Below are 13,975 nucleotides of genomic sequence, written 5' to 3'. Positions count from 1 at the left end.
CCCATATTTTCCTTTGAAATTCAAACAAATAGGATAATCCTTCACTGAGCTACAGTATGTTCTCAACTGTTGCATATGGACTTTTCCCATAAGGATGTATCACTCTGATCACTTAAAGAAAATCCCTTTATACTTTTGTTTCCAGGACTGTGCTCTGAGTAGTTGGAATATTAATTTTCTCAGCTGAAAAGTACGCTAAGGTTATTAGGTTTTCTCTTCTGTAGCAGTACTACCCAGGCATTTGCAGCAGATAGAGAACAGGGACAGTTGCTCTAACAACCTGGGAAGTTGCGAGTTTATTTCTTTTCAGTCATTATGATTAGAAGTGGATTCATTTGGCATAAACTGATTATAGATGTATATAGAATGAGAGGATGCAACCAATCCATTTGTTTCAGGTCTTCCTGTTACGTTTCTCCATTTGCACATAAGGTTTTCAGCGTAACAATTCTGAGAGAGATTAACTTAAAAGAGAATTTCGCTGTGTTCAGGATAGCAAACAGAACTTTTAAAAAATTTGTGCCATAAATCTTTTCATCAATGATGAAAATAATGCTTCTGTCAATAGCATATACTATGGAAGGTAGATTTTAATGTATTCCAATTATTTGTTGCCTGGAGAACTGGAAACTTTTAAGTCCTAAAACCATTTAGTTTTCATAGAATTTTAATATGGATTTAATTAATTCTATACTATACTTTTGACAATAGATTTTATCCTGCCCTTGTTCAAGAGAGTAGCGGGCCTCTCACTGATTTCAGTGAGAATAGCATCAAAACCCAGTTGGGCAGCAAACTTTTTTGTTGTTGGTTTTTGTTTCTATTTGTTTGTTGTTTATTCTTCTATAAGCATTAGAGAACCATTAAGCCTGTAATGCACAAAACCATGCAAGATTACAATGGGTGGAAGTTAATTTTATCATCGGAAGCCCATGGCAATTAGAACACATCGGTGAGCAGAAGATAAATTTTAGGACAGGGTGTATAATTTCAGGAAGACGTGATACTTCTTTTTTTTTTTTTTTTTTTTTTTGTGTGTGTGTGGCTTAATGCTTTGTGCTCTATATTGGTTTTCTTAAGTGTTAATTTTTTGTTGTTTTTATTCGTTAATGTTTGTGCAAGATTTTTTTGAGCTGAAAACATATTACAATAATAATAAAAAACAATGGATTTTTATGATATAGCAATGTGCACAAGAGGCTAAAAACCTCAACGTTTCCTAGCCTTTAGCTATATGCTGCATACTTAGTGTAACAGATAAAAATTGTAAGTCTTCACAAATCCCATGTGAAGCTAAATATAACATGAAAAACAAATAAAACAAAGCAACAACAACAACAAAAATACCCCAAAACAACAGATCAAGTGTTTTCATCAAGACCAACTCACTATTCCTGATTTATAATTACACTGGAATTTGCTAATTTATAGCTAGAGCAGCTCTACCAATGGACAGCACTATTTTTACTGAGAGTTATGATGCTTGCAGTTGTTACAATCAAAATCGTCACTATTTTATTTAAAATGTATTTTCTTCATAAGGAAGAAATAATACTAGTCTTGAAAAGAAAGCATGCTGAACATTTCTTTTTTTTCATTTCTCTTGAGTATGCAACATATTCAGCTTTAACTCCCTTCAACAGTACAATATGCCCAAGAATACTCTTTTCAGAATCAATACTTACTACAGTCAAATATGAGAATCCACAAAATCATAATTGAAAAATTGTGGGAGAAAAGTAAGCAGACTGAATACAAACAAAATACCAGACTTGGATTATGACCAAGATGTAAGTGCTAATACAGCCTCCCTTGAGAAAACTGCCATGAGACCTTCACAGCATGTGCAAGTGTTCAAAAGCAGGGTGTTTTCAGATGCAGCCTGCTGGTGCTCATCCCAAGGAGAGTTGTTGTTTGGCTGTCTGGTTAGGTGCTTTGTTTATCTGACATCTCTGTAGAGAGCAATATATGCAGAGTTTCACCTGGCTTTTCACATGGGTAATGAGCCTTCCTCACTTCATATGTTCTCACTCTTTCTTAACAACCTCTATCTGTCTTGTGTTTCCCAACTGCTGCTTTCACTGCTACCACCACCCTCTGATGGGTTTTATGGCTCCGCAGCCTGGTGGGACTGCTAGAACTTGGAAAGCAGCAGTGGAATCAGTGTGCTGCTCTTGACTCAGGAAAATTAGAAGCATGGAAAGTATCTGCTGTCTTTCTGAAAGCACTGATATAAGAGAGACCATCAGAAAAGAACTGAAGATGGTTTGTAGGAAATGGGGTGTGTGTGTGCATGTATGCATATATATTGATCAGAGGATCCCTGGAAGAATGTAATACGCTAGCTGTCTTGTCACATATAAGAAAAAGGCAAGAGAAAGCCGTGCACTGGGATGTGACTCTTCCTATTCCCCAGCACAGGCAATAGTAGAGCATCTCATGGTAATGCCTGTAGTATTTGCTTTTCTTCTTGTCTGCACCATAAACTACATGTCCGTCTCTTGTGCACATCATATATACACATATAACCAAATTCTTATTGTCTGGAAGACTTGCTGAAGAGTCTGTCAGAACTTCATTTGACCATAAGCTCATAATTATTGATTTAAATGCACTAAAAATTTGGATTGTTGACTTACAAGCCTGACAACAAAGATTTCTGCTTTGGTCAGAGCAAAAACCTAAAGTCAATGATTTACAACTTAACTACATGTACAGTAGTTCAGCTGTTCCACTTGAGGCAGTTTGGGCTGACATGAAAAATAAAAAGGGTAAAAGAAAGATCACCAAGACAATACTGCAGACTTACAGAGAAGAGTAAGTAGTGAGAAATCATTACTTTTTTGTACGTACTGTCATTGATTTGCATGAAAGGACACTAACTTACGTGGAAGACACTGATCTTTTATTTACTTACAGAATTGAGAATTTCAAATTGGGGAAGAGGTGAGGAGGTTTTTATACTTTTTGGCCCATAATTCATAAGCATATTTGAGATACGACATACTTGACCCCAGTATTCTGTCTAGCTCCACCAAAAATGATATGTAGCTCCCTGGTTTAGTCACCTTTTACAGGCTGCATAAAATGGGCTGTTATGTTATGCAACATAACATCTCAGTGCAACATATAAAACAGTGGGACCCCAGAACTGATGGGGGTCTCTGGAGGACTTTCACTGCATAAATGTTAAAGGATAGTGCATCCCCAGGCAGAAAGGAAAACACAAGTACTTTAAAAAGAGATCTTAAAAGCAGTCTAGTTTTGTACTTTAAAATATATCAAGATTTTATTCTTTCTGAATGCATCATTATTTAAACAAAGAACAAATCTTTAAATTAAGACAAGATATGATTAAGAGATAATAGATACTGATAAGAGCGGAATATGTGGTCCAGTTTGGGTGCTGGCACCACAGTCACTGCAGATTACTTTCAGAGAGCTGTCCTGTGGTAATAACAACCTTCTGCTACTTTAAAATGTGCAATAATAGTTTAGTCCTGCAGTGGCTTGCATTTTGGGTTTGGGGGGGCTTCACTGCTTTCTCTCTCGAGCAGTATGTTTCAAAAGTTCGGGAACCAAATCAGTTCATAACTAGTCCTTCCTATTGCACACAGCCCGTTTAAAAATGTACTTCTTTTGCTATGTGGGATCTATGAGTGGTCAAGATAAAAGCTTACAGTGTTGTGATTGCCTAAAATTTCAGTGCTTTATGATAGATAAGTACTGTTTTTTCTTCTGGTAATTACTTCTTCCTGACTCCTTCCTTAATACCTTAAACAGATTTGGAAAGAAAAAGGAAGATAAAAGTGGGAAAACAGATCAGAAGGGGAATCCAAAGCATGATGTACTTAAAGAAGAGGAGCTGGAGAAAATGAAAGATGAACGTGAAAGGTAAGTAAATCATGTCCGCGTTTTTGTTCATCAGATGAAAAACTGATCCAGTACATCAGACATCTTTGGCTTCATCTGGCTGTGCCATAAGATGGTAGTTTTTGGACTTACGTATGTTCTTTACTGCACAAGAGTTTGCTGGCTAGCCCCACGTTGCAGAAGTATCTAGTCAGCAAGTGTTGAGTAGGCAGGCACAATGGGAAGAAAAGAGGCTCAGCTAGATGCAGTCAGTCTGAAGACTTAGAGGCAGGGGTCTGCTGACATTCAGGGGGTGGGAAAGGGATGCTGGGCAAGACAAGAATCTGAGGTTCGTAGGTACCATTGGGCATGTGTCAGCAGTGAGTTGCAGAATTTCAGAAGTAAGGCTCTGAGACTGAAATACAAGGAACCACTGATGTGAGTAACACCAGTTCTCTTGTTCATAAAAATGCTCCTGTTTCATGCCCAATCTTATCATTTTCATGATTTCTGCAAACAGGGGGAGCTTGCAGTTTTCTCCTTTCACCCATTTCAGCCATTCAGGGTTTGGGGTTAGTCTGTAAGTGCTGACAAGGCTCAGCAAACTTCTTTCTCCACTTCTCTAACCCAACTCATCCAGGTGTCCTCCATGATATGCCAGTGAGGGTCTTTGCTCCCTTCGGATAGCTGCTGTCAGAAAAGTTAGAGCCCATACTTGCTGGCTTTCAAGAGGCTTCTGCAGTTGCTGCAAGACTTTTCAAGCTGTAGTATTATGGGTTGTCAGTGCACAGGGAAAGCTTTCAGAGGCTTATTTCCCTCAGTGGAAAACGCTGCTCCTGGGTGATGGGAAGGAAGCAGATACAGTTCATTTTGGGAGTTCTGGGTCTTTCCCTGTGGTACAGGCCAGCCTTTGTGGTGCTGATCAGTGCCCAGGGAAAAGATATCCTGCTTTCATTTGAGTCATGCAGTGCACAGTCAGCTGTATGAGTGGAGTGGGAGATGACGGGATGGAGAAAAAGAAATAAATCCAGGCCCTGACCACTGAAGTCTGCTGCTAATATTTATTTGACTCATTTTAAAAGCTAGTATGGTATCCAATTGCCACAGTGCTGCTTCTTGCTGCTACTGGATATGCCTAGCCAGTGTTTGAAGTATTTAGTTCATCCAAGTTAAGTAGTGTCAGGAGAAACTTTGTACCATTTGTTTTAAAATTTCTGTATCACGTCCTTGATTTTGCCAGATTGATGAGTGCCTTTATTTTAAACTGCTGACTCCCAATTTGGATACTGGCAATTTGAGAGGTATGTGTCCTTCATTTTAAAGAAGCCAGTGTCTTTTATTAGGATCCTGGCAAGCTAAGAAGCATGTATTCCATCTGTTAAAGGGCCAGTGTCATTTAGTAAAATGTTGGCAGGCTGCAAGGAATGAACCCTTCTGTCTAGAGGTCTAACATTCCAATTGGACATGAGATAATTGTTCTTAATACTTCTTTAGTGTTGTATTATTTTTTTAAAGTTACAGTCGCTGATTGACAGTAACTTGGTAAGACTGCATTAGAAACTGGCAGCTCAATGTCTTCATCATTCTGGTTTCTCTAGTAATGATTTCAGTTTCGACCTGGAAGAGTTTGTGACTGAAATGGAGAACAGCAGGTGTGTTCTCCAAGTGGATGAACCAAGATGATATTTTTAACTCACTTATTTGCCTCTTCTTCTGTAATGCATGAAAATAGAAATATACCCTATTTTCTATCAGGTAATACAGCTTGTATGGCTTAAGGATTAAAATCAAAAAATAAAGAGGGGGGAGAGACGAGGAGTGAATAAAATTTCCTTGCATTATACCCAAAGCTATGCAACATATGCTGTAAAAGCAGTCAAGTCACTTCAGCTTTCTAAGTGAAATAAGAGCATGGCAGTATATGTTTGCACACGTAAGTACGTCTACAGGCTGACTCCTGAACCCTTCTTGAATCGTAAGATGGAAGAGGCTCCATCTTTCCTGGAGGAAAATTAAATAAGGTTCTCATATATGGGTAAGAACTGTTTGGGAGATAGAGTAAAATCAGTGGAAGGAAACATTACTTGACTTAAATATAATTCAGTTCTTTTGTTTTGTTGTTGACTGTTCAGCTAGTGATGATACTCAGTAGAACACTAGACAAGTTTTATAGCTCTGTCTCAAGATTTAGTGATTGTATAAAGTAATTGAATTCCAAGATTTTAATGCAGATATTGGCAAAGAAAACCTTGTGGCACATCCACACCATAGATCTTCTGTTTCTATGACTTCACTAGCTACAGTTCTGCATACTTGGTTTCATCTTTATAAAACCAACCTTTGCTGAATTTTACTAAAGCATCAGTATGCTTTCAAATCATGTTTTCAAACGAGTTACGTTAAAACTACTAGGAATGTAATAGTAGAACAAATGGACTACAGAAATGTTGATAGAAATGCAGCTTTTGTCCCTTGATACCCATGAACAAATCCTCTATTTAACAGTTAGAACAAAATACAAATTGCTTTTCTGACATCTAACCTTTTTCAAATTAATTTAAACACATACCTAATTTTACTTTTCCAAGATGGGCTGTCTAAGTAATTTTGTTCAGACACAATCCCAATTACTACAGTTTTAAAGTCAGTTTGTTTGCTTAAACTTCAGTTTTCTTTAATGCTGACTACCTAAATATTTCAGAATCCGTCATATCAACTAATACTTAGGATTTTCAATGGTATCTTTTTTAGAGGCTGAGCTGTCCATTTTGGACACTGGTAGAAGAGGTCAGAGTAGTTGATTTTTGGGCTGGGTGTGACAGGATTAATGATCGAGTGCATCTTAGCAGCTGTGGACCTTGCATGGTTTTGGAGGTTGGTTTTACATGCACTATATGTTTGGCAGATCTCCGAAAAAAAAAAAAAAAAAAAAAAAAAGACACCAAAAAGAAAAAAGAAAAAAAGAATACCATTTCAAGATATGTTCCAGCTGAGAAATAGTTTTCAGAAGGAAATGCATTTCCAGTTTACAGGAGCAGGTTGTTACTTGGAGTTTTGCAAAGGTGTTAGTTTTTTTGATTGGTGTTGAATAGGTACAATAATATCTCACAGAATTCCAGAGACAGGCCTGCCATAATTCTGTATTTCCTTGTACACAGCCTTTTTCCAGAAATTTTGCAAGATTTACAGACACGCAGAAATGACAGATGTTATCAGTGCATGATTATGGATTGGCTGTGCAGTACAAATTCAGTGACTCTGACAGGAAACATCAGATCTTATGTAGGTGTGCTTGCAGGAACATAAGTCCATCATGCTCAGACTAGGCTGGATTTACTGCTTGCATGGAGAAAGAATTGTACAGTGCATGTGCAACAAGTCTGACACATCCAGAATGTGTTAGATCTAGTAGGCGTGTGCAGACAGAGCATACAGCACTTACTCTGTAATGCAGATGCTTCCCAAAAGGATTGAACTTGCTGCACATTGGTCCACAGCACAGATTTGCCTGGCAACCTTTTTATGGGCCACCAAGTTAAAGATTTGAACCTTAAAAAGTGAAAAAATTGAGTATTTCTCTAGACTAGCAATTCTTATTTCCATTCCACATCTTTCAGTTCTCAGTACGACTCTCTGTACTGTACTGCCTTGTAGCTGCAGTTCTCTGAAGCAGCCCTGCATCCTGCACTAAAATGCTGACATCGTTATTATTTCTTACTGCTTGTATTCCCTAACAGTCCCAACCAAGGTGAAGGTCTCATTGTGCTCGTTGCTGTTAGGGAAGCTTGGGCCCAGCCCCAAGCACTTACAGTTGAGGTAGCAGAGACAAAATCTGTCAGGGAAAAAAAAAAAAAAGTGTCCCGTGGGTGGGAATATGATGTGCAGGCAGTGCAGCTGCTTATCCAGGTTCCTAAAAAGTCCCTGTCAGACTAGGAATTTGTTCCAGACCTTAGCCCCAGGCCTCCTTTCATTGCAAAGGCAGTGCTTCATTATATGACTGCTACTTCTGCAGGCTTCAAGTGGTTAAAGGGAATGTAGGATGTTAGGCATTCCTCATTTAGTAATGGCTTTATCTGTGTCCAATTGAATATGAAGTCAGCACTCTTCTGAATTTCACAATTTTCTCCTTCTCCCCCTACCTCCTGTAGCTTTCCTTTCTACTGCAGCAATGCAAAATCACTGAAACTTTACCAGAGAAAGTCAGAACTTCAGGGCACAGCTAGTTTAGGAGGAACGATTTAGCTTGTGATACAGTTCTCTGAGGTGGTGGTTTGTCCTTCCTGACACCAGTCAAGTGGTTCATTGGACTGAGGCCCTACTTCAAATAAGCTCAACATTTTGTTCCTGCTTCAAAGACTTTGGCTATAATAAAACATGTGCTCCAAAGGTCTAGAATCTGCCCATAAAAGGAAAAAGCGAATGCTGTGTCTGAGGTTTATTTTGATCAAGCTGACTCAAATCTGTATTTTTAGTGCATTCTGTATAAATTACTCAGAATCTATCATTTTAACAATAAGATGTTCGCTACATTATTAAACGTTGGAAGGGATCCTGTTTTCTTTCCCTCAAAACAAGATTTCTCTTCCTCCCTTCTTCCCATCTTTTTCCCACTCATTTGGGGTTGCCTTTAAATTTTCTGAAGTTTGAAAATCTTCGTAAAACAAACTAGATAAATATATTAGGCACTTGAGTTTTACACATAATAATTTGTTTGCCTTTCAAATGCAAATAAAGTGACTGTAAATGAAAGAAAACTCTTTTTTTATTTATTTAGGATTATCGTACAGGAATATTCATGCTGAGACCGGAGTCTCTCTTCTAACAGAATAGAACATTTCCTTCACATGTATATATTCCCTTCACATAAATTTTCACAAAATATGGCACTCTGTTGAAAATGGGGTGATTTTGATAAGTAGCATATCATACATTGGTGAATAAGGAGGCTCCCTATGTAAAAAAAAAAAAAAAAAAAAAAAAAAAAAATAGCAAACTGTACTCTGCACTTGTTCAGAGGATAACTCATTTTGTTCAATCAGTCTGTTTGTTTTTTTTACTACATATTAGCATTAATTGAGGATTTTTTTTAATAGTATTAAGTTGTCGAGTGGAATGTCAGAGAAGCAGAAAGAACATCTGGCCCTTGCTTTCTGAATGTCTGAACCAAATGCTTAAGTTACAGTGCATCTCAAATTTGGGTAAAATTAAATGGTTTTAGTTTTCATATTAAAGACTGAGTTGCCTTTACTTTTCAGAAACCTTCCAGAAATTGAAGGGAGCTTCTCTTGTCTTATCAGCTCTGGTGCTTGTTGCCTGTTCCCATAGTTTAAAAAATCAATACATATGTTTTTGATATTTGGCAAACTGAGATTTAATTTTGCAGCTGCAAGATCCCTGTACGAAGGGAATGCATCTTACAGAAATAAAATCATTTAGAGACCATTTCTATATGAGAGAATACTTGTGAGTGAAACTCCATTCCATTTCTGTTAGCAGTTGCTTCATTATATTTAATTACAAACAATTTCTACGTTACTGGAAATCAAAATGAAGACAAGAATAGTTACAGCCACAGCAGTGTGGTACGAAAGCCAAATTGTTCTGAGTCAAAAGTTGAAACTCACTGTTACAAAAATGAAAGTACGATTTTTAAATGTGGTACATCTCAGACTGCACTCATACACACAAAAAATGTTATCAACCCCATGTAGTTTTTGTGCTTGCGTTACAGTCTTGCAAAGTCTGAAAGTACTATTATGGCTGTTTATAGTTTATATTGATCTCTAGTAAAATGTTGGTAATAGCTCTTCTCACCATTCCACTCTGTGCTAAACCACATGTTTTTGGGACTCTGAACGTGTGCATCATTATTTATTAAGGGTTAATCCAACACTGCATATCTCTTCATTGAGTATGCCTGACTTTGCAACACAGCTAGGTCCTGTGGTTTAGACAAAATAAAATGTTGGATGTGATCCCAGTTTTAATACTCCCAATTTATTATAACCATTGAACTCTGATCAGATCACGGATTGGATTGGATCCCAGTTTTTTAAATGTTTCAATTTATTGCTGGCTTGCAACCCTGATAAGAATACATATTTGATTAAAGCTTCAGTTTTCAAAAATTCCAGTTAATTACTTTTAGATTCTTATTAGATCATAGTCGTGTAGTATGGTATGTTGAAGTTATGAAAAAGTTAGTGGATGATGTTGCATAGGTCAAGGTCATAGTTTCATTTTTTGCTGACAGTATGAAGTTATCAGATTTCTGTTTATTACTGTGGCAGCACTTGCACTGGACAGGAGGACAGATTAATCCCAACCCATTGATTCTGAATGATTCTCATTTTAGGTCTGCTGCTGCTCTGCATACCAGAACATGTAATAAAAGACTACCACTGAACACTGAGAAACTGATGCATGGTTATGAATAGCTGAGGTAGATGACTCACGTTTACCTTTCACAGGTTGTGACGTGGAATCCAGAACCAAATAGCAGTTTGTGAGCTCCTTCAGAGGGCTAATACACAGCTGGAGGGCATTTGTATGAAAATATTAGGATGTGAGTTCTACCTCACAGCCTCAAGTCCTACCTCAGCGTTTCGCACTGTGGATGGCAAAATGGCATGTGGAGTTGGTCCTTCCCTTAAACTATCGCAGTACTGTTCCATGTATTGGAGATTGCTGAAAATAACCCTCTCCAGGTATCATAGCCGTGCCCTCTAAGTAAGACCCAAAGTCTCATCAAAGTGTCCTTGGTTTGCTCATCTTTGAGGCACTGGTTCCACTTTGCTCTGGAGACCACTTCTCACAAGCTGTGCTACTTGCCCACCGAACCAAGAGGTCCGAGCAGCCCAGTGGCAATGGCCTGGCTCTTGCTTGCGTGGACATGCCAGTGCAGTGCTTTCTGGATGTATGGGAGCTTTATTGCTTGGTGTTTTAAAAAATTAGACTGTAAAACAGAAATACTGTTATTAGAAACTTTTAAAGACCAAATTAATACAGTGAAACTGGCCAGTGTACTAGCCAGCCTGGGTAGTAGAGTGCTTTCTAGGAGACAGACTAATCTGGCTTAGGGATTTCTTAGATGCAGTACAGACCGTAGGTCAGCTCTTGGCCTACCCCAAAATCAATAAGAGCATAAGAATGACTTGGAAGCTGCATTTCGTACCTTGCCCTTCCAATTGTGATTTATAACAATCTATCAGAAGTCCTTGGCAGGCGCTTTGAAGTAAAGCCACAGCACAGAATTCCTGTTCCTGTTTCCAGTGGAAAAAAATGAAAGTACAATTCATGGGGATGGACAGGACGTCAGTTTGCATTTGTGATTCTCCATAGCAAGCTTAAACCAAAATAACTGAAAAGCTTGAAGTCTTCTCTGCTCGGTCAAAGCTCGGTTTTGCTCTCTAGTCCAAGACTGGTAATTAGGAAAACAACAACAAGAGCAAATGTGAAGCCCAGACTGACAGACGGAGATTGTTCCTGTTCTTGAACAGGGAGATTCTGTTCAATAGGTTCCAGGTTTGATGTCATTGAGTGTAGAATAAGGAAACGGGAAATACATCCTATCATGTGGAGCTAGGCCTGCTCCTTCCACTACAAGTATTTAATTCAAATTAAGGCACAGTATGTATGCGGTTGCAGAGGTGGTTTTGCAAAATCATGAGGTCTCACTAGGTGAGTGGGAACTGCACATGGTAGGTACCTGTGCAGAGATGTCCCAAGTATATTGCATTACTACCGTATTATAAATAATTAAATCTACTTTCTTTCCTAAAGGTGGTAGGACAAAGTAATCTCTTGAGGTGCATCTGTTGCACACCTCATTGGCGTGTTGAAGCCTAAAGAGGCCACATTTCTGCTTGGATTTTGATTTCTGGAAAAAAATAATGTGACATAGATTTAAAGACAGCTGGCCTAGGTGTCAGTAGAGGTGTATGACTTAATGATTTGTACAGTTGAAGCTGAACTCTCTGCCAGATCCTGTGTCATCACATCCTCCTTTTGAGTTAATTTTAGATGCTAGATTCAAGGTTCATCAGGAAGTGCTGTGATCCCAGGTCTCAGGTGATGTGTGGGCCACAAATTAGCATTGAACAAAGTTCTGGGCCACATGTGGGTGGGTGAATTCAGAACAGAAGGTAGTGGGTAGGTTCTGGGGTTTCGAAAACATGAACCTGCAGTAAAATTCACGTTATGTGACAGACATTTTATTGGAGCCCAGTAGTGCACCATGACTAGTGTTAGGCATGCAGAGTACTTACCTAATACAGACTCTGCTGTCCTTCCTCAGGTATGATGTGCAGAATACCTGACCTAGATATTTTTTTACTGAAAAGAACAAATCATAGCAGCCTGGGAATCCCTTTAAATCAGCGTAGAGAGCTAGGCCCACAACTTACTTATGGTCTGCAAAGTCCCTGCAGATACAAGGTCTTCTTACAGGAGGAGACTGAAGTTCCTAAAGGCATCAGAACATTTCAGTTGAAAGACACTAAAGAAGGAATTTTGACAAACCTGGAATGATTCCACTATTTAATCCACATTGCTACGAAACAAGGAACATCCTGTTGACAAGAGGCTGAGCAACCTGGTAGTGTAGTCAGCCTTGCTTTTTCAGCAGGAGATGGAACAGGGTGACCTTTAGAGGGTTCCTTCTACCCTATTTTATTTTTTTTAATGAAATTGGCACTTCAGAAAACAACACAGGATAGTTACAAGCAGAGAAAATTGCATAATGTAGTAAAATACAGAATTTAATGTGATAATTTGCTTTTAGTAATCTGCTGCATTTCACCAAATGTAGAACTAATGTAGAAAAAAAGAGAGCTGCTGAAACTTTCTTAGATTTAGCAGCAAAAGTGAAGTCGTGCTCTCATTGAAGTTCATGAGCAGGAACGCACTGACCTCATTAGAACCAAAATTTTTCTTTACAGGGCAAGATCCTGAGTGACTTGGTGATCACTCCCTGTCACCCCTGAGATAAATGGAAGAACATTGAGCCATCTGTCTTTTCTGTCCAAAGCTCACACTTAGTCATCAGGAAAATTCTTGTTTTGTGGCATGAAACGGCTATGTTTCATCTTCAGTTTGTCATAAACTTAGGCTACATTGACCATAAAATTTCCTTCTTAGTTTTTTCTTTCCCATGTTTCTTTGCTTACAGCCATCAAAGGGCAGCTTTTTCAGTCAATTCAGCATTACATGGAAGGCATAGGATAGTTCTCCAGAATAGGCATTGTTTTGTGTTTAAAACTTGGTGGTTTTGATTGTTGGGCCACTTAATGCTTGTTGCAAGATCTATCTTAGCCCAAGTTAGTCTTTTACTCTTTTAAATTTGTGAGGTGCCTTATTTTTTATTTATTTCCAAGACCGTTTCTGTTCTTCTCCCTGTAATTAGTATCTGTACTTGTAAATAAGTTGTTCAAACCCAGCACAATAGAATGAGATAGAATGAAGAAACACTTGCATAGTTTATGGAGAGGTTGTTTTTGACAAATATGCCTCCAGCAGAATGCCCTGAAAGGTAATGCTAAGTTAGATGTTGTTTGGATATCTTTTTTTTTATTATTATTTTATTTAGCTGTAAGACTTGCCTACCTCTAGAGTTTTCCTAGATGATGATTGAAAAAATATAAGTGAGTCTTTTCCTGATAAAAGATGCAGGTTTGAATCAAGTTATTAATGTCATTATAGACCATGCCCATCTGAAAAATGAGTGTGAAATAAAAAAAATTAAAAGCACTATACTGAAATTATTTCCTCGGATATTCAAGTGAAATATATCCATTCCCATCAGTGATTATGGCTTATGAATATCTGAAGGCAGGATGTTTTCAGTCCACTATTATGTAAATGAATGAAAATACAATATTTTAGTTACCAAAATATATTTTGCTAGCAGCTAGAAAGAAATTAAAACATTAAACCCAATGGAAATCTAAGTGACCTCCTGCAGAAATAGGCTGCTTTCCTCTAGTCAACCCGTTACTCAATATATGTATGAATTAGGTAAATGAGAGACAAAAGCAGAAATGTTATGTAAAATCACAGTTGAAGTATTAAGATACTAAATCAGATGTAAATTGAGTAATCATTGCAGTACGTAGATCTCGGGGAG

General features: G+C 38.1%; 1 protein-coding gene across 5 annotated transcripts in view; it reads left to right on the top strand.

Moving 5' to 3' along the window:
* Positions 1-13,975, top strand: part of PARD3B (par-3 family cell polarity regulator beta) — a 397,678-nt gene that overhangs the window by 297,343 nt on the left and 86,360 nt on the right. For all 5 annotated transcript variants that reach the window (XR_014618549.1, XM_084288820.1, XM_084288819.1 and 2 more), the window contains one exon: positions 3,784-3,894. Coding sequence is in view for 4 of the 5 variants with exons in the window: in XM_084288820.1 (XP_084144946.1) it covers positions 3,784-3,894 (111 nt within the window). In the remaining variant the exon portion in view is untranslated. The remainder of the gene's footprint in view (positions 1-3,783; positions 3,895-13,975) is intronic.

The sequence above is a fragment of the Netta rufina genome (assembly GCF_964035555.1).
Source record: "Netta rufina genome assembly, chromosome: 6".
Lineage (NCBI taxonomy): Eukaryota > Metazoa > Chordata > Aves > Anseriformes > Anatidae > Netta > Netta rufina.
This window is presented reverse-complemented; position numbering and strand designations above follow the sequence as displayed.